Source organism: Alligator sinensis, unplaced genomic scaffold, assembly GCF_000455745.1.
Source record: "Alligator sinensis unplaced genomic scaffold, ASM45574v1 scaffold211_1, whole genome shotgun sequence".
Taxonomy (NCBI): domain Eukaryota; kingdom Metazoa; phylum Chordata; order Crocodylia; family Alligatoridae; genus Alligator; species Alligator sinensis.
Genome location: NW_005842024.1, coordinates 380,384 through 401,765, shown reverse-complemented (window position 1 = coordinate 401,765; position 21,382 = coordinate 380,384). Strand labels below are relative to the sequence as shown.

The window sequence follows — 21,382 nt, the reverse complement described above, 5'->3', positions numbered from 1 at the left end:
AGAATCCATTTGGTCTTGGGCCAGCAACTATTTTCAAGCCAAGGCTGGAACAATCCAGCTCTGGTGTGACCCAGATGGGGTGGCTTCAGCAGCATATTGCTGGTGGGGCTGGAGGGGGAGCTTTCCTTTTGCCCCTCTCAGTCACGTGGCTAGTAGATGTGCCCACACTGCAGCTGTTTCCCCCCTCCTCTCCATTACCCTCCCACACTCCTTGGCTGCAGTGCAAGCACAGTTTCCAGCTGGAGGGGAGCTGTGCCAGGGCTGGGGAGGAGTGTAAGCAGCATGGAAGAAGCTTCCAGCTCTCTGGCCCTGGCACAGCTCCCCTCCAGTTGGAAGCTGCACCTGCACCACTGCTACTTTTCCCAGCTCCCCCACTCCTCGGCTATGGTGCAAGCACAGTTTCCACACAGAAAGCAGCTTTGCCAAGGCCAGGGATCAGAAATTTCTCCCACGCTGCTCCTGCTTCTCCCTGGCCATCCCCATCCCTTCGCTTCCCCCTTTCCAGCCAGCCTGACCCAGGAAGTTGTGCTCAGAATGTAGCCTTGAAGAGGGGGAAAGGAAAGGGGGGCAAGGAGAAGTGGCAGTGGTGTGGGCACAGCTTTCAGCTCTCCATCCCTGGTGCAGCTCCTTGCTGATCAGCCCTATTGTGGCTACAGGTTCAGGCAAAACCATGCAGTTCTATGGGATGGATCTGGCCTGCAGGCTATGTGTGGCCAACCCCTGCCTTTGTTGTCATCTAAAGACCACAGTTTGAACACATCATTAATGACCTCCAACCTCTCCTGGAAAATGATGACTATCTCAAGATAGCCATGGGGGACAAACATGTCCTAGCTTCTAGGCACCCCCACAACCTCAGACAGCATCTCTCTAGCAACAGACTACATAACTCTCACCAAGGCACCAGGCCTTGCTCTGGAACCAAAAGCCAGCTGTGCCCTTGCATCAACACAGACCACATCATTACTGGACGAAATAACATGGACTATAACATTCAAGGTTCATTTACCTGCACTTCTGCTAATAACATATACACCATCACCTTCTTAGAGTGCCCCTCTGCTGCCTATATTGGACAAACAAGCAATCCCAACATGTAAGAATGAATGAACGCTGATCTGACGTCAGTTCTACACAAAACACATAAGCCCGCGGCAGAACATTTAATCCTCCCCGGGCTTTCCACTGCTGATTTCAGACTGGCTGTTCCTGGGGCACTTGTACATGTGATGGGGGTTTAGTCTTCTATGCTTCCTAAATTGAAATGGTGGGTTTTTAATTGAAATGCACCATTTCAATTTAGGGGTTTTATTTTTCTGTCACATTACGGTGAGGGGCTCGATCCTTTTTCTTTTTTGTTGGTGGAGCCTGCCCCTGCCGGGGGGGTGAGCTGCTAGCAGGCCCCAGTCCTTCCCTCCATGGTAGCAGAAGAGTTGGATCAGGCTGGGTGCTGCCTCTGAGCTAGGACAGCACCTGGCCCACTAGCAGCCAGCCTGGGTGGCCCCAGGGGGTGCCACTGCCCCAGGGGAAAGGACTGGCACTCACCAGAGCCCAGGGGCTGCTTGGCCCACTGACAGCTCACCCCTTGACTGCAAGCAGGTGCCTGCTGAAGACAGAAATGGGCCTGATCCTTTTTTTCTGTGGAGCCTGCCCACCACTCCTGCAGCCAGAGGACGAGCTGACTCTTTAGCTGCAATGCATCGTTGCAAACTAAATTACATCAGGATGTAGTTTAGTCTACAACAATGCAAGCTCATCAAAAAATCCCAAAACTGGTTTACATATAATGCATGATACCATTAAGCTACACAAAGTGACATTTTCATCACATGTGCAGCATGATATCATCATGTGTACAAGTGCCCCAAAACTTTAAAAATAAACTTGAACAGGAAACTGCAGAACAAGAAATCATCCATAGACTCCTTGGTGATGAATTGGAAGAAACAGGGGGCAGGGGAGATCACGTACCCTCCCTCCCTCCCTCCTGCCCCCATTTCTGTGCCAACAGCAGGGCGTGGGGGTTGGAGCTGCAGCCTGGCAGCAGTGGGGGCGGTGGCAGTGCAATTTTTACACCAACAGTGGGGCATGGGGCTGCAGTCCAGCTGGACTCAATGCCCAGCAGCAGTGGGGGCTTGGGCGGTGCAAAGTTGTGCCCCTCCCCCCCAGCAGCACTTATGCATCACCTATGCACAAATGGGATTTGCGTTAAATATAGTCTAAAACAAGAATATGGATTCTTATCCCATTACCTGGATAAACTTTTATAACCCCGATGTCCTTCAATGGGTCAACTGCTTTGTTTTTCTCTCTCCTGTCCACCTTGCCTCTCCCTCCATTTTCTCCCCTCTTCCCTACCCTTTGCATTCAAATCACTGCTTTCTGTTTAGAAGCTGTTTCCTACAATCCTTTCACAGAATCTGATGAAGTCCAACGCTTATGAAAGCTTATGCATCTCTAATTTAGTCTATAATGTGCGAATCTACCCTGCTTTCTGTCTAGTACTCTGAGACCAAGAAAGGGAAAAGGGAGGACCCGGGCAACTATAGGCCTATCAGTCTTACCTCAATCCTGGGGAAACTCTTTGAGAAGATCATCAAGGAGCACATTTGTGATGGGCTGGCATCAGAAATGATGCTCAGGGGCAATCAGCACGGATTTATTAGGGGGAGATCATGTCAGACCAACCTGATCGCCTTTTATGATCAGGTCACAAAGGCCATGGACGCAGGTGTCGCGGTGGATGTAGTCTTTCTGGACTTCAGCAAGGCCTTTGACACCGTCTCTCGCCCCATCCTAATTAATAAACTAGGCGACTGTGGCATAGATGCCTACACAGTCAGATGGATTGCAGATTGGCTGAAGGGTCGCACTCAGAGGGTGGTGGTGGATGGATCATACTCAACTTGGGGGGAGGTGGGTAGTGGAGTCCCCCAGGGCTCGGTCCTGGGGCCTGCGCTGTTCAATTTCTTCATCAGCGATCTTGATGTTGGGGTGGAAAGCAACCTGTTTAAATTCGCTGATGACACCAAAATTTGGGGGGAGGTGAGCACGCTAGCAGGGAGAGAGCGATTGCAGAAGGATCTGGATAGGTTACAGGGGTGGGCAAACAGGAACAGGATGTGTTTCAATACGGACAAGTGCAGGGTGCTGCACTTGGGTAGTAGGAACCAGCAGCACACTTATACGATGGGGAACTCCCTACTTGAGAGCACGGAGGCGGAAAGGGATCTTGGTGTCATTATTGACTCCAAGATGAACATGGGCCGACAATGCGAGGTCATGGTTGGCAGGGCTAACCGGACCTTGTTGTGCATCCACAGGTGCATCTCGAGTAGAGCCAGGGAGGTGATCCTCCCCCTCTATGCGACACTGGTCAGGCCGCAGCTGGAGTATTGTGTCCAGTTCTGTGCGCCCCATTTCAGGAGGGATGTGGACAACATGGAGAGGGTCCAGAGGAGGGCCACCCGCATGATCCGGGGACAACAGGGCAGACCCTACAGTGAGAGACTGCGGGACCTGAACCTATTCAGCCTCCACAAGAGAAGGCTGAGGGGGGACCTGGTGACCGTCTATAAACTCACTAGGGGGAACCGGAAGGGTTTGGGGGAGACGCTGTTTCCCCTAGCCCCCGCTGGCATAACTAGGAGTAATGGGCACAAGTTGATGGAGAGGAGGTACAGATTGGACATCCGAAAAAACTACTTCACAGTTAGGGCAGCTAGGAGCTGGAACCAACTTCCAAGGGAGGTGGTGCTGGCCCCTACCCTGGGGATCTTTAAGAAGAGGCTGGATACCTACCTGGCTGGACTCATTTGAGTCCCGTTTTTTGTTTAGGGTTCTTTTGTTGTTCTCCCGCCCTGGTGGGGGGTCGGGCTAGAAGATCTATTAGGTCCCTTCCGACCCTAAAACTATGAAACTATGAAACCAGAGATTAAACTCATTTAAGCTCGCAAAGGGAGGCATGATTTACATTTCTCTACGTACCTAATGAACCCCATGCACCCTTAGGAGATTCATCCCGAGAGAATGCTATGAATGACAGTCCAATTTACTCTCCCTCAGGCTTTTCAGTTTGCAGGGGCAATTTTGCAGATTTAAACTTTGAAAGGGGTTCCAGAGAAAGATACTTGGGAGATATGCCCAACTTTTACATTTTTATTTATTTATTTTGCTCTAGCTAAGTCACTCTTACTCTGTTAACATCCAACTGAAGGAAGTCTACCACCACTTTTTGCCACTAAACCATTGTCACTTTTTAATGAACTTCCTACTCCTGGTCCTGTGATTTTGCTTCTGCCAAAGAAACCCAGACTAGTCCTTCATCTATTTAATGTATTAAATTCAACACCAGTTAACTATGCCAAATGTCATGAAGGCAGATTTTGCTGGGGGTTCCTATGTATAACATTTTAGGAAACTGAGAAACAGAATTAACAAAGGAAAGAGAGAATTATTCATACACTCCATAGAGAGAGAGGTCGAAATGCCTCACATAACAACATAATTAAGGCATAATAATCTATAATATCTCTGAAAAAAATGCAAGCAATAGGAAAATGTTCATGTAGCCTCATGGAGGGTTTTTTTTAGAAAACAATTACTACAATTGCTAGAGAATAGAAGGGAGGAGAATTAGTAAGGGAACAAAATGAGAACATAATAAACAGTCACTTACAGTTTAGAGTGCAACGATAAAAGCAAATAACCAAACAGGCTAAGGTTAACAAAGGAATTAGCAAAGACTTCCTCTTGCTGGAAAATATAGTCTAGGCAACTGCTGCAAGGTAAGTAACTTTCCTTTCTAGTTCTGGATTTCTTAAAAGAATTTCATGTAGGACAGTACTACAAATGATTTGCCAAGGGCTAAACAAGTTGTGCATGCCACATTCTCTGCATCAACCTTGTTTGGTATCATATGAAGAAAAATTAATTGTTTTATGTAATATAACCAGAGATGCACTCAAACTGTGGAGCCCAAGGCTAAATTTTGTGTGCTCCCTGCAGGACTTGATTAATCTAATTGCCCTGATTGTCTCAATTTTGCGGGCAGATTGTGGCCACCCCACGCCTTTGATTGACTTCAGGTAGCCAGCAGACACATGGGTTGCCACCACCTCACTGCACCCTGGCCCGAACCCAGCTATGCTCCTCCCGGCCCAGTACAAGTAGGTTTGGAGCTACTCAGAATAAAAGCAATAAAAAATACCCCTTGGGAAGCAAAGGAGAAGTGAATGATCTCTAAGTGTGAGTACCTCCTCTGCTCATGAATCCATCAGTTTTTTCAGATAATGTGTCCTAACTCAAGGCCTGTTTCTAACCTTCATGGTCAGAGACAGACATGCAAAAAGTCAGAGCCTGAACTGATTCAGCCTTTTCAGGTTAGTCTAGCCTGCCTAGACTGAACCGGTTCGTAACAGGACAAACATGCTCTCTCGGATGAGGCAGTGCGAGCACGTGCTTGCAGTTGCTCAGGCCAGGTACAGGGGGTGCAAGAGCCAGCCCTTGGCTGCAGGGAAGCACTGCTGGGGGGGCATGGCCAACCCAAGCTGAATTGGACAGAGAAGGGTTTAATTCCCCCTCCCTGTTTCAATTGCAGGGACCCGAGCTGGGTCTGCCCACACTGCCACCTCACTGCTGCAGCAGGGAGGCAACATGGCCCCTGACGCAGAGCGGGGCAGGGAGCACAGTTTGTTTCCCCTCTACCCCACTGGCAGCTGGGTGGCTTCCTCCCCAGAATAGGCCCCCAGCTGTCCCCTCTGCCAGAGGCCAGAGGAATAACCCTATCCCTGCCCCACCCCCAGGGGCCATTCCTGGGTATGCCCTCCCCCTGCCGCTGCAGTGGGAGGGAACAGGGCCCTTACTGGGGGCAGCAGCCCCTGTCACTCTGTGGGGGAGAGCAAGTCCTTTCCCAGCAAGGGACTGCACTGTGGGCGCGGGCTGCACGTGGCAGTTTCATAGTTTCATAGTTGGTAGGGTCGGAAGGGACCTAAGGAGATCATCGATTTCGCCCCCCTGCCATGGCAGGGAAGAGTTCTGGGGTCAAACGACCCCAGCCAGATGTTTGTCCAGCCTTTTTTTAAAGACTGCCAAGGTAGGAGCCAGCACCACTTCTTTTGGAAGTTGGTTTCAGGTCCTAGTGGCCCTGACAGTGAAATAGCACCTCCTAATGTCTAGCCTGAAACTACCCTCTGCTAGCTTGTGTCCGTTGTTTCTTGTAACTCCCGGGAGTGCTCGGGGGAACAGGGACTCTCCCAATGCCTGCTGGTCCCCCTTGACTAATTTGTAGACTGCCACTAGATCCCCTCTCAGTCTTCTCTTTTAGAGGCTGAACAGGTTCAGTTCCATCAGCCTCTCCTCATAGGGCCTGCCCTGCTGACCCCTGATCATGCAGGTGGCCCTCCTTTGGACCCTCTCCATATTGGCCACATCCCTCCTGAAGTGCGGTGCCCAGAACTGGACGCAGTACTCCAGCTGCGGCCTGACCAGTGTTGCATAGAGGGGGGGGGATCACCTCCTTGGAACTGGTTGAGATGCATCTGTGGATGCACAACACAGTATGGTTGGCCTTCCTGACCACGTCCCCACTTTGTCGATCCATATTCATTGTGGCATCAATGATGACTCCAAGATCCTTTTCTGTCTCGACACTGGTGAGAAGGGAGTTCCCAGCCTGCAGGTGTGCCGCTGGTTCTTCCTCCCCAGGTGCATTACCCTGCACTTGTCAGTGTTGAACCGCATCCTGTTCTCATCCACCCACCCCTGTAACCTGTCTAGATCCACTTGCAGCCTGTTCCTTCCTACTAGTGTACCCACTTCACCCCACATCTTAGTGTCATCTGCGAATTTGAACAGGGTGCTTTCTACCACCTCGCCCAAGTCACTGATGAAGATGTTGAATAGTGTGGGTCCAAGTACCAAGCCCTGGGGAACCCCACTGCCCACATCCCTCCAGGTCAAATAAGACCTGTCCACCACCACCCTCTGGGTGTGGCCCATGGAAGTGCTCTGGGTTAGAACACAAGGGGGTTGGGGAGAAAGGGACTGAACGGTGGGGGTCTACTACAGACCACCCAACCAAGGAGAAGATCAAGACCAGGAATTCTTAAGTCAGCTCACGGAGATAGTTAGGTCCAAGGATGTGGTCGTCATGGGTGACATAAACTTTCCAGACATCTGCTGGAAGGAGTAGACAGGCACAGCCCCACCAGGGGAGATGCCTTGTTGGATTTGGTCCTGGCCACGGGCAACAACCTGGTACGGGGTCTGTGGGTGCTGGACCACCTGGGCAATAGCGATCATCGTCTGCTGGAATTCACCATCCAGTGCAAGGTGGCGAAAGCCTCCAGCAAGACAGCAGCCCTCGACTTCAGGAGGGCGGACTTTAACGAGGTGAGAAAACTAGTGGGGGAAGCACTGAGGTCCCAGAGCAGGAGGGAGTTGTGTGTCCAGGAGGAGTGGTCGTTCCTTAAGGAGACGATCCTCCAAGCTCAAAGGGAAGTAATCCCTACATGAATCAAAGGGGCAAGAGGGCTCAAAGGCCCCCATGGCTCACCAAAAGCATCTGGGAACATCTCCAAACAAAAAAGGAGATGTACACCCATTGGAAGGGAGGGGCCATCACAAGAGAGGGCTATACCTTGGTAGCTCAGGAATGTAGGGGGGCAGTCAGGAAGGCCAAGACAGAAATGGAACTGGGACTAGCGACCCAGATCAAGGACAACAAGAAGTCCTATTTCAAATACATAGGGGGGCAAAAGAAGGTGCCAGGTAACGTGGGGCCTCTGCAGGACATGCTAGGAAATCTGGTCATCTCACCTGACAGTAAAGCTGACATATTCAACAATTTCTTTGCCTCCGTATTTCTGAGGAGGGACCCGGATATCTCCCCCACTGACACCCCCGAGGGCCCTGTGGGTGGCACACCCAGGCCTACGGTTAATGAGGACCTTGTCAGGGAACTTCTGGAGGTACTAGATGTATTTAAATCTGCAGATCCTGATGATCTCCACCCCAGAGTGCTAAAGGAACTAGCAGGAGTCATTGCGGGACCTCTGGCACAGCTCTACGAGCACTCATGGCGCTCGGGTGATGTGTCAGAGGACTGGAAAAGGGCCAATGTGGTCCCCATCTTCAAAAAAAGGAGGAAGGAGGACCCAGGAAACTATAGGCCTGTAAGTCTTACTTCAGTCCTGGGGAAGCTTTTTGAAACAATTATCCTGGCACATGTCCAGGAAGGGCCAGCAGGGCAGGTTATGCTCAGGGGCAACCAGCATGGGTTCATTAGGGGCAGTCTTGTGAAACCAACCTGGTGGCCTTCTATGACCAGGTCACCAAGTCCTTGGATGCAGGTGTCGCAGTGGATATAGTTTCAGGAAGGCCTTTGACACAGTCTCTCACCCCATTCTCAGTAAGAAACTAGGAGACAGTGGTGTTGATGCCTACACGGTCAGTGCTGGAGTGTGGAAAAGACCAGAGCCCTCCAAGTCTCTGCAGCACTGCTGTGCTCCACAGCCGCTCTGCCAGCCCCACAGCGCAGCCCCGCTGGGAAGCCGTGACTGGCTCCTGCCCGTGGGTCACTCACCTCTCACTGCTCCAGCTGCTAGGTGGGGGTAGAGCTGGCCCCTGCATCTCGTTCAGTGCTCAGGGCAAGCTTGAGGCTGTGATGCAAGTGGTCAGCAGCTGAATAAGCCCCTTTCTGCTGGGAGGGGGCTTGCTCCACGCACAGACGGGCCACTCTACCGCAGTAGGGTCTGCCCAGAGCCAGGTCTACTCAGCATGGCTGCTGCTGCCTGGTGCCCAGAGACAGCTCCCGGCCGGCAGGAGGGGGCTTATTCAGCTGCTGTCTCCGAGCACAGGACAGCAGCAGCTGAGCCAGGCAGACCCTGCTGTGGTGGAGCGGCCTCTCCCTGTGCTATGGGTGAGCCCCTCCTGACAGGAAGGGGCTTATTCAGCTGCTGCCTGTGGGGTCTGCCCAGCCAGACTGCAGCTGAAGCTTGGGGGAAATAATGGGGGCTGAATAAGCCCCCTCAGTGGCTTGCCCTAGCACAGAATGAGTGGCAAGGGACAGCTCCGCCCCCAACCAACACCTGAAGCAGTGAGAGGTGAGGGATGGGCAGGAGCCTGTCATGACTTCCTGGCAGGGCTGCACTGTGTGCCCAGCAGAGTGGCTGTGGAGCGCAGTGGCACTGTGAGGCCTTGCACGGCTCTGACCTGCTCTACACCCCAGTGCTGCCACGTGCAGCCCGAGCCCACAGTGCAGTCCCTCGCTGGGAAAGGACTCGCTGTCCCCCACAGTGTCCCTGGTAAGGGCCCTGTTTCCCTCCCACCACAGTGGCAGGGATGGGCATGCCCAGGCAGGGCCCCTGGGAGTGGGGGTAGGGACAGGGTTATTCCTCTGGCCTCCGATGGAGGGGACAACCGGGGGCCTATTCCGGACAGGGAGCCACCCAGTTGCCACTGGGGTTAGAGGGGAAACGAACTCTGCTCCCTGCCCTGCTCTGCCTCAGCGCTCATGGGGCCCCCCTGCTGCAGCAGCAAGGGGGGAATGCGGGCAGACCCGGCTCAGGTCCCTGCCAGTGGCACAGGGAGGGGGAATTAAACCCCTCTCTGTCCAAACCCCTGCCCCTGCCAGTCGCTGCTCGGTCGGCAGAGCCAAGGGGTGGGGCCAGCTTGGCTGGGCTGGAGCACAGAGCCCCATGCAGAGAGCATGATGGGATGCTGGGGTCTCTGATTTACCTCAAACCAGCAAAGGGTCTGGGAGAGACATTGCATAAACCAGTTTGAGCCAAATCAGCTAAGTCTGATACTACATTCAATCAGGTTTATCTCAAACTGGTTTCAGCCATTTTCAAACTGGCTTATGTACACTGAATGTCTGTTCTGTTACAGGTTTAAACCAGTTTCTGATTGCTTAAACCGTTTATGCGTAATATCTGTCCCTGGCCCAAGTGTTACAGGACAAACATGGCTGTTGTGCTCTATCTTCACCTCTAGAAATGGTTCCTTTCTTATTGACCTTTTTCTTAAAATGAAGATAAGATTTAGGAGGACCAGGGTCAGGATCAGACATGACAGGAACCAAAAAGACATAGAATAGAGTGATGCTGTCTCACTCTTACGGCTGACTCACCCCTTACCTGACAGAATGAAGAAAGCTCACATTGCCTCTGGCCTTGCCTGTTAGGTCTTGTAGGTAAATAAAAAAACATTGGTCTCCATAGTTCTCAGTTAGCTGACTGACAAGTATGGTCATTTATGTACAATTTTTTTAAAGATATTTTTCTGAAGCAAAAAACATACCTGACAGGATGCTGATTTGCTTCTTAAATTGTTCCCTTCTGTTACGTTATGATTTGACAAGCTCCCTACTTAAAGATCTCTTCTGCTATTATTCACTAGATTTCTTTTCATAAACTGATGTGAATCTCTTTGTTCATTATTAAAATGGTGCTACATCTAGATGCTAGTCTAGATATGACAACATTTTACTAATACCTGCTAATGCTGTCTTCCTGATGAGCACCTATTTTCTGCATTTTATTCAGAACACAGGCTAGGCTGTCAGATTGCTACATGACACAGGTAAATTTCACTTTGTTACAGAAACAGCCAACTGCAGAATACTACAGAGGTATTTGGCCCTATTTTCAATGGAAGATCTGGCCATTATCTATTGCATGAAGTGCTTACAATGCTATTTTTGTTAAACATGTTCTATTCATTACTGAATCATTCCAGCAAGAGAACAATTGTCTCATTTATTTAAAGTGTATGTTAATTAAAATGTAAGTGTATTAATCAAAACTGTTTCACTCTTTCCTCTATGACCTTAAAAAAAATCATTGTGATTTAATTGATGTATAATTTACTTTTCCCACAAAAAGGTAAATTTCACCATTAAAATGTAAATTCCAAGTCAAGGCACAAACTGTCACCAAATTGTTATTGATCTATAGTCTGACTGATATCTACCCAGTGAGTATCCCCTTGCCATAAACATAAATAAGCAAAACTATGCACTATGGAAATGAAGCACTAAGCCAGGGCCCTATATAACCCCAAGACCTACCCTAGATGTCTCCTTTACACTTTCTGCCTCAAAAGGCACATGGTATGCCCTCTCAGCATTTCAGGGGGTAAGAATAACATGGTATTCATGGGGTCTTATGAAAAATTTGTCTCACATACTGACTGAAGATAACACCCAAACAATCCTTGCTTCTCACATGCTGCATAACTCTTTAGTAAGTTTTATAAAGTAATTGTTTTGCTGTACAAATGCAAGATCATTACAAATATATGGCAGCATATGTGTATTAATGTATATTAGTTAACTGCTTGGAAAAAAAAATGATTGTATGGAACTATATTTCAACACATTTTTAGAAATCATGTTTTTGATACAACACAACTTTGTATTGGTCTCCATCCTAAAAGGTTCAAAAATACTTCTTGGGCACATCTAAATGAGATGTTTACTGCACAGTAGATTAATTAGCTATGCAGTTAATGCTGTGCATTGTAAGTAAAGTAAATGTTTAAGCATTGTAAGTCATATACAAAGTGACATACAAAGTGAAACCAATACCTGACAAATTGGCATATTTCTTAAGTATTATAAATAAGATACCAGCTGCATGTGTATAGAGAAAAAAAATTGAACAAGGAAAAGTTAGTCAACTAACATATCAGTTGAGGAAAACTATTTAATGGATAGGAAACAGCATGCATGAATGCATCGAGAGACTCAGTTATAGGAAGGGAAGTTGTCAAGTATTTTTCTCCAAATGATTTATACAAATATGAGCCAGGGAAATCTCCTTATTCAGATCTGTAGGGCAAACTTATTTCTCTGTCAGCATTTTTTGCTTTACCTGTAACATCTACGTGCAGAGTTTGAGGTCCAATTGATTTTGAGAAAGAAGATTTATAATGGAAGCACAAAAATACAATTTATGATAAGTACAAATTAGTCCAAGATGTGGATGTTATTAATAGTACCTCCTTGTGCTCTCTCCCAGCCAAAAAAACAAACAAAGAATAGTCTCAATAATATGCATATTAAGTATGATGTGCCATCAATACCATAATTCAGTCATTTTCCTATATCCTTTAGCAAAGCAAATCTTGCCTGGGGGCCTAACTGAACTGTCAGCAGTCAAAGTAAAGAGAAAATTTTGCACTAAGGTAAATCAATAAGAACTGCAAGGCTTAAACCACAGTGAGCTACCCTTTGCAAAGGCGATTTGCAAATTTAGTCTATAAATATTCCTAACTTAGTTGCAAAATCTCTACAGATCTTTCCATTTTGCACCTTGCAAGAATCTTTGCTAGCCAGGTTTTTCCCATTTGAGTTAACAATAAAGTTATATGAGTTATAGCTTTCTCAGTTTATATTGCAGATGGAACAATAACTATTCAACTTTCTCTTGAAATCATGCAACAACAAATATTGGCTCCCTGACGAAGGGTGGTTTTATTGTGCAGTGTCCTCCTTTATATTCATACTCCTTAAAATCTCTCTAATACTGTATACCAACACAAACATCACTAGTTCTGGCATCCTCTGTCACTTCCATGACTTTTTGTCCCTTTTCCACCAGCCCCATTCACTGAAAATCTTCTCTGCTTCTCCAAAGAGCTGTTCAAGGCTAGGGACAGACATTCAAAAACCCTGAGCCTGAACTGATCCAATCTTTGCAGGTTACTCTAACCTGCTTAGGCTAAACTTGTTTGTAACTGACCAGACATCCCAGAAATGCAGGCACATGCCTGCAGTGGCTTAGGCTAGAAGCTGGGGGACACTTGAGCAGCCCTCCCTTCCCTTCTATAGTACTGAGCTTGGAGGGGGGGGCTACCAGGCACAGGCAGAATGCTCTGATTAATGCAGCAGGGACTTGATAACAGCCTGGGCAGGGCTAGGGGTTTCCCGCCCTTTCTGCAATCAGCTCTTCCAGTCTGGAGCTGTGCCAGCGTGCAAAAGGAGAGAATCTGTGGATTTCTCTGCTAAAAAGGAAACTCCGCACTTTCTCTGATAAAAACAGGGTTTTCTCTGATAAAAACGTGGTTTTCTCTGTTTTTCCATGGGAAACAGAAAACCCAGATTCCTTCCCCTAATTCAGTGTTTATCACCCCATTAAGAAAACAACAGAGGGACATTACCAGCTACCTGTTGATTCTACTTGTTGATTCAGCACTGACTGTAGCCAGCATGTGGTCTGCTACCTAATACACAGACACCTCCTCAGCAAGGCAGAGGGGAGGGGGTAATTCCTGCTTAGCAGGGAGTGGGGAGGGGAAGGGGCTGATCAGCCTGCAGTCCATACTGGATACTCCCTGGAGCTGCAGCCAGGGAGCAGAGGGGAGGGACCAGCCCTGCCATGGAGCAGGGAGTCCCACCCACCCCAAAGAGCATGTCAGGATATTGGGGGAGTCTGATTTATCTTAAACCAGCAAGGGGTCTGCGACAGATGTTGCATAAACCGGTATGATCCAAATCAGTTGAGTCTGGTACAACATTCAACCAGCTTTATCTCAAACTGGCTTTAGCCATTTTCAAACTGGTTTATGTGCCCTCAACATCTCTTCTGTTACAGATTTAAACCAGTTCCTGATCACTTAAACTAGTTTATATGTAATGTCTATCCCTAGCCCAAGTGTTGCACCCTTTGGAGCCTCTTGTTCAGATAATATAAATTTGATAGTAAACCACTCCACTGATTCCCCCAGCCCCAAGCCTTTCCTGGTTCTCTAGCTCCAATTTTGCAGCTCAGAGGGGGAAAAATACCCCAAAACAAAAACACATATCTGGAAAACTCCTTCATTGCTCTCTTGCTCCTGGTCTTCTGTAGCCTTTCAACTTCAGTATTGGGAAGTTAACAAGCAAACACTTTCCCCACCATCTAGCCCTTCTATTTAGGACAAGTCAAGTAGCATTTGCTCTATTCCACAGAAGTAAAAACTATTTTACTTAAAGGGCCAGAAACTTTTTGACATGGCTGTTCTTCACAGGAGCAATTATGTGTTTAGAGAGAGAGCTGTATGCAAGGCAATTGATCATGCTGGTATGATATCTCAAAAGCTTTTTTTCCAACAACTAAATATGCTGGCTGGGTGACTGTAAAAATAATTCTAATGATTTTGAAACAAAGCAAACAGGTAAAATGCTTATTTACAGTTTTCCATCAGATACCATTTTCCTGAACACAGAATGTATACATTTGACTTGTGCTGATTTTGATGATATAGGGATTTTGCCCCATGGCAATATTATTATTTTCTGAGAACCAAAGCTTCACTTTGCAAGAAAAATTTTATTTTCTCATTTCACTATGCTGAAACTAAAAAATATCTATTTATAGCTAGAATCTAAGAATTATCTATATGGCATGACCACGTCTTCCTAATTGTCCTTCCATATATTATTTTTAAAAATAATTGATAAAAGATACTACCCATTCCTTAAGATAAAGGACTAGAGAAGTACCTGAAAATATGGGCTCTTCTCTAGGAAGCTGCCCTCACCCAACATGGACGGCAAAAAAATCTAGATTAAAGAGTTCAGATGATAAACTTAACCAGCCTCTATTGAGACTGACTGGATTCCTATGAAATTCAATGGCTAAATAGATGGGCATAGTTTTGGACAACCTGTTAATCCCATTCATATGATATACTACGTATTTTGATATAATAAAGTAGTTATTAAGAGGATGCTTAACTATCACATTACCTCATGCTGAATCTTCCATTTCAATTACGGTACTGTTAAAGTGACAAATTGGACAACAAAGGCTATTAATTTGTCATGCCTAAAATATCCTTGGATCAATTTTCTGGAGAAATTAATGATTTTTTATTTTGTTGTAATCTATTTAAGTCTCATGGGATCTGAAATAATCCCTTTGCCCCTCAACACACTGAATCCCCATTTGTCATTAAAATGTCCACATAGTTGATTGTTTTTGTGTTAATCCCCTGGAGATGTTTCTAGCCACCTCCTGCTTCTCCCTCTAACTGTTCCCTTTTAGCATTTGTTGGACTTCCAAAAATAACTATTTGGAGATAGCCCCAGGAGAGAGATGAAGTTAATGTTGAAGACAGTTGAGCCAACTTGAAACTTGAAGTGCCACAAAGGTCATCCAGAAAAACAATACAATTCAGTTCGTCCTTGCAAAAATTGGTATTTACTGCAGACTAAAAATTGGTATTTACTGCAGACTAAAAATTGGTCTTAAAACTGCCCTGTTTATTAAGAATGACTTTCATGATTTAAAACAATGACTGTAGGCATCTCTACATGTGAAATTCATGCAAAACAATAAAATCCATCACATATTTTGTCAGAGATTATTGCTCCCGGGCACTACATTTACATGTGCACCCGAGACTGTAGCATGTTGAGCTGGGTCAGAGCAGCCCTGCCCAGAAAAGCGTTCAGGGGATCAGCTTGCCAGCTCAGGGCTGCTCAGACCTGGCTCAAGGTGCTACCAAGGGGTTGACTGGGGCATGAGGGTGCTTCAGTGCAGGGCTAGCAGGCAGGCAGCCCCTACACTGAAGCACCTTTGTGTCCCAGCCTGTGCTGCCAGCATCTATACATGCATTGCTGTGCAGCAAAGAACTCCAGCACAGGATAATACTTGTATTTACAAATAGTATCCTATGGCAGAGTTAATTAGTCTACTGCAGTCTAATAGGGTCGCACGTATACACACGGAGACTTTACTACAGAGCTAATTAGGCAGCTCAGGAGTAAATGTCTCATGCAGATGTGCCCTGTGAGAAGGAAAGGGAAGATTGACTCATTAGGATAGTGCCTACTGAAGCTGTGTTACCTACCTTTCCTACATATTATATGTTTTGTAATGTTAAGAGCCATTTGAATATTTTAGTCTTGAAAATTGAAAAGTTCTGTTTTCCTACCTCCAGAAGAAACTTAAAACCAGACAGATGCTTTTAAAACTGATTTTACGCTTGAAGAAAAACCATGAACTTACTACAGCAACCCATCATAATCATCGCATCCAGCCCTGCCTTTCACCAACAAGCTTCATCACATCCGCTCTTCAATACTTTGTCTCTGACAGGATTCACTGCTGAAGATTTTTCCTGATCTCTTACTTTACAGCTGAGCTTGAATAAATCAGTGTCTTGACTTTTATGAAGCTATGTCATCTTACACTAGCTTTACTAACATTAGTTTACCCTAAGATTGTACTGGAGTTTCAAGGATTTTTTTTCATCTCTTTCTATTTAGTTCTTATAGGAAAGATGGAAAGCTGTTAATCTAAGAAATTGGCATGGATCTGGATAATATGTCATTCAAAGGAAAGGAAAAAGAGCAGTTGTGTTAGCTATGTTCTCCCTGAAAAGCTTGTTTAAAAGACATATAATCAAAGATTAGTCTTTGCTTGTGTCCAACTGTGAACAGGCCAGTACTGCCTGATGGTGTACTTTTATCTTGCTTTTAAATGCCCACAAGGGCATTTAACAATATTCAACATAAACCTATCATATTTGTATTGCATGATTATAAAAAGTAAAACAATACAAGCGAACAATCTAAGATATTGGATGCTTTAAATAAGTTATTAAAAATAAAGGATGGTGTATGAAATGTGTTATATGAGTTTTACCCAAATGTAGCAAGGGAAATTTAGGTTGGATATTAGAAATAACTTTTTCACAATGACAGCACTGGAATACCCAGAGAGGTTGGGAAACCTCCATCTTTGGAGGTTTTTAAGAGCAGATCACACAATCACTTGACTGTGATGGTTTAGTCACGGACCATTCTGCCTGGAGCAGGGGGTTTGGATTAGATGATCTCCAGAGGGCCCTTCCAACCCTACTGTTCTATGAGCGAATGTGGATACACTAAAAAAGTCCCACTAAACCTTAATCTCCAACCAATGGTATATGCAGCTCTTAGATACGAACTAATTTTTAAACTAAATGAGACACTGAAATCCAACATGTCAGTAAACATCTGACAGAAACAATAAGTATGATTAAATATAATTCAATTCAGTATGTTCCATTACACAATCCACTTTGCACATCTATTATTGAGGATCAGACTCTGGGTCATAGACATATTACACAACATTAGCAATATTAAGGAAAAGTGGCCCTTAAAAAAAAAGAGAAAAATGATCGATTAGGATGTCTCTCCTCTGTTAATTTACGTCATCAGAATGTCTATCTATTTTGCATCATTTTCATTCTGTTATATAAAATACAGTCCTCAAAAGGAAAGGTAACATATTATAATAGAAAAACTAATAAACTTTCATTATTTACATAATTTTGCTGCTTTCTTGACTCTCAAGACAATGTTTTTATGCAAGGTTTGTTTGAACTCCTACTTCTTAACCACAGTTTTAACAAAATGAAAAAGAGTGACTTTCCCTAAAAAGTTTTCTTTAATGACAGACTGATAGTTATTCAAATTCAAACAGAAAGGCAGAAAATTGATCTAGGCAGATGTCACTGAGGACTACATACTTTCTCCAGGTACAAATGATAGCTCATATGTTTTGAGTCAAAGTGCCCGTTCCCCTCTCAGATGTTTATTTGGAAATCATCTATCTCAATATATTTGAACTGAAGTTGGAAACCAAGGATAAGAAAGCAAGGACTCTGAATAAATTACTCCAAAATATTCTCGGATAAAGAGTAAACAATAATTTGTCAAGAAAAACAATAAAATTAGTCTTTATTGCTGCTCTATCATTTCCAGTGAATTATCTGCATTGACGGATAGTGTCACTTAAGATTTTGACAGAGAAAATCTGGAAAACTTGCTATGAAGGGAAAGCATCGATTTACTATAGTTCTTCGCTAATGGATTTCTAGAGACTAATAAAATATGTTAGAGCCTAATAAAATGACTGCTCTTTCATTCAGCCATAACACTGAACTCTAGCTGTGAAGTCAAGTGAGATACATAATTCTTTCTGCTAGGCCAAAAAGAATAAAGAGAGCAAAAGCCACATGTTTCCCAGAAGCACTATAAGCAGTAGTACAGGATGTTCAGCTCAAGCAGCTCAACCCTGTTTCTTTCCCTGATGAAATGTGGATGTGGCATAGAGGTGGCTAATCTAGCAAACAATTGACTAGCATTCATTATATGAAAATCCCTGCACAAAAAGGAAGCAAGTATGACCTAGAAGCAATGGTACAACTCTGTGAAAGTCAGAAGACCTGAAATCTATTTCTAGCTTTGTCACTCATTGTATGTTAGTGAATGAACTGCTTTGTTTCACTGTGAAAACCTAATACTCCCTGGAATGAACAACAGGATGTTTCAGCTTCAGCTCAGTACACGTGCAGCAATGGAAAACTTGCACTGAAATACCAAAGAAGATGTATTTGTGAGAAAGGAAGAGGAGAGGAGTCACCATAAAGATGTGTCATTTTGTTTCAGTAGGATATTCTATTAGACCCATGGCATCTCTGATGAGGTAGACATGCTCAACAAGAGAAACTGTGCAAAGGCGTGTGGCCTTGAGGAAGTAGTAAGGGGTATGGGCTTTTACATCCAAAGGGTCTAAAAAAATCCAAAGCTCCAAATTTCAGAAGCCCCTCCCTCCCTGGTCCATGCTTCAATCTCTTCTAACTCTGCACCTTGCCAAGACTTTTCTGCCACTGCCACTACATTATGCTACATTATGCCACTACTTTTCTGCCACTGCCACTAAATTATGTTGGCAGGAAGCTGTCCCATTCAAGGGAAGCAGGTGACACAGAGATGAAGCTGAATGCTACTCAGAATCACACCATTCCACAAGTTTTTCCCAGTGGAATATTCATAGGTTGGAGAAGGAGGCCTGCTCAGAAACAAAAAAGCAAATAAAAAAGAACCCTGCATTTGTCTTTTAAACAATGTCATAATTTTAAACCAATATGTTGATTTGGGAAGGCCAGACCTAAATGCTGAGAGTGCTTGAGGCTGACAATAGTAGCATCAAAACCATTGTTTGGATTGTTCAGTGTTACCTTTGCTTTCATTAGGTGTATGATTTTTGCACTGTTCCAACATCTTTTGTAGAAGAGCTGGACGTTATTGATGCTTACCTTTATTTTTCATTAATTTATGACCATGTGAAAAATATGCTTCTAAGGTATGAAATGTAATTACAAATGTAAAACAAAACTACACATACAGGCAAACCATTTATCCAGAACTAAAAGGAAGTAAGGCTTTACCACAGTTAGTTACTCGAGTAACTGACTACATGCATACTCATATTCCAAAGTCAACAAAAGCCACAGTAGCTTAGCCTTCAACGAAAGCAACAGGCACATGGTAAATCCCTATCCTTTTTTACCTTAAGGTAATTAGGTACCTGTGACTTGCATTTACAAAGTTTTAATTAAAAGGCATATTTGTATGTTCTATGGTATATTTTACATCGCTTAATTAAATTATTAAAAGGTATAAGTAAGGATAGTCCACAAAGATCACATAATACATCAATTAATCAATTAATTATACAATTATTAGTATCCAATTACTAAGATAACATGGAGTACTAGAAATTACTGGTGGAATGGAAAAAAAATATTAGCATTCACAGAATTTCAATTGCCATACTTATCTAATATAATTATATATACAGGAGGTTATTCTTTTATTTTTAATTGCAGCATATTGTCATGAATCTAATCCATCTCCCTATACAAAATATTCAGAAATCAAAAAAAGAGAAAAGGTTAAATAATGACTTACATGGTAAAGACATCAATAACGTCCCCAGCAGCTCTTGCCATCTCGAAGTAGGTTTGCAGAATGTTGACAGTTCCCGAAAGTGCTTCATGTCCACAGCCACAGAACAGTGCGACACCAGCATACAGCAGGATGGTGGCAATCAGTGAGGCATAGGGAATCCCCCCCAAGCATTTGATACAGCATTCAAAACACCCTGAATAAGATAAAAGAGAATATTTTAACACATTTTGGTATTCATGTCTTAAAAGTAAGAGCATCTCTTTTGTTTTGGGGCAATATTTGCATTCAGGGATATTACAAATGCATTTCTGGATATCGAGACCACAGGCCAAGGAAAGAGTTTGTTGAGCATCAATATTACAGTCTTTCCTACATCTCTCACTGTCCTCAGACTGGGAAGAACTCTGAAATAGAAGGGGGTTAATTCAGTGCTAAGTTTTCTAAATACCCACAACCCTGATGGTTAAAAGGACTCTAATAGTGTGAATGAGCCAAGAACCAGCATTATAGACAAGACCAGTGACTGACTTGCTGGGTTAAGATGAAACAAGTGAAAATCTTGATCAAACATTATCTGCCAGGTGGCCAGAACTTTTTCCTCTAATCACTCTCCCAGATGTCATCCTTTTTTTTTATGCAAAAAGACCCATCTTGGTATTAATTTTATTTTATTTAAATAGCTGTGAGCAATTGAAAATAGTTCTAAAAAAAGTTTTAAAATCTCTTACATGGCAAAGACATCCTGCAGCAATCACTGCAGGGAACAAATAAAAAATTTCATACCTAAGACGGGGGTTGATGACCGACAGCTAACAGGCTGAATCCAGCATGTAAAGACACTGGATCTGACCTGTGAAGGTCTAATCCAATCCACATTTTACTAACAGCATGCTCATCCCTTAGCCCTTGTGGGGTCTGCTCCCTTTTGGGGTCTCTGGCACGCCAGCTGGAGGAGCTCCAGGCCACAGTCCAGATACTACGTGCCATCAGGGTCTGCGAGCAGGAGATAGACTCCTACTGCCAGGCCCTTCTCCCCCGGGAGGCGGAGGGTAGATCACAGTCTCCCTCCACACCAGAGGAGGACTCTGGGACCTCCTGCTCTGTCCAGCCAGGGGCATGGACCCAGGTGGTCAAGGGCCCTAAGGCCCGCCGCACCAAGGCCCCTCCCCCACCAGAACTGAGAAACAGGTACGCACCTCTTGCTGCCCCAGCAGAGCCTGCTGAGTTGCCGCCCCCCACAGGCAACATGGGCCCAACAGCAGCTACTGCCCCTGCTCTCCCCAAGACAAAACGTAAGGTGATTGTTCTGGGAGACTCCCTCCTGAGGAGGACTGAGGGGCCAATCTGCCACCCCGACCCCTTAGCCCGGCAAGTCTGCTGCTTCCCAGGAGCCTGCATCCGGGACATTGAGGAGAGGATCCCAAAGCTCCTTAAACCCACAGACCACTACCCCATGCTCCTTATTCATGTGGGCACCAATGACACTGCTCGGAGCACTCCCAGCCAGGTCATGAGGCGCTACAGGGATTTGGGAGCGGGGCTTAAGGGTCTGGGGGCACAGGTGGTGTTCTCGTCGATCCTCCCAGTCTCAGGCTATGGGCTGAGAAGGGACAGGAGGATCTATGTGGTCAACCAAAGACTGCAGCG

The 21,382-nt window shown here is 45.2% G+C and overlaps 1 protein-coding gene across 4 annotated transcripts in view; it reads right to left on the bottom strand.

Annotated features, from left to right (window-relative positions):
- GPM6A (glycoprotein M6A) overlaps nucleotides 1–21,382 on the bottom strand; it is a 405,720-nt gene that overhangs the window by 68,044 nt on the left and 316,294 nt on the right. For all 4 annotated transcript variants that reach the window (XM_014519277.2, XM_025202425.1, XM_006022219.3 and 1 more), the window contains one exon: nucleotides 19,736–19,928. In XM_014519277.2, coding sequence (XP_014374763.1) covers nucleotides 19,736–19,928 — 193 coding nt within the window. The remainder of the gene's footprint in view (nucleotides 1–19,735; nucleotides 19,929–21,382) is intronic.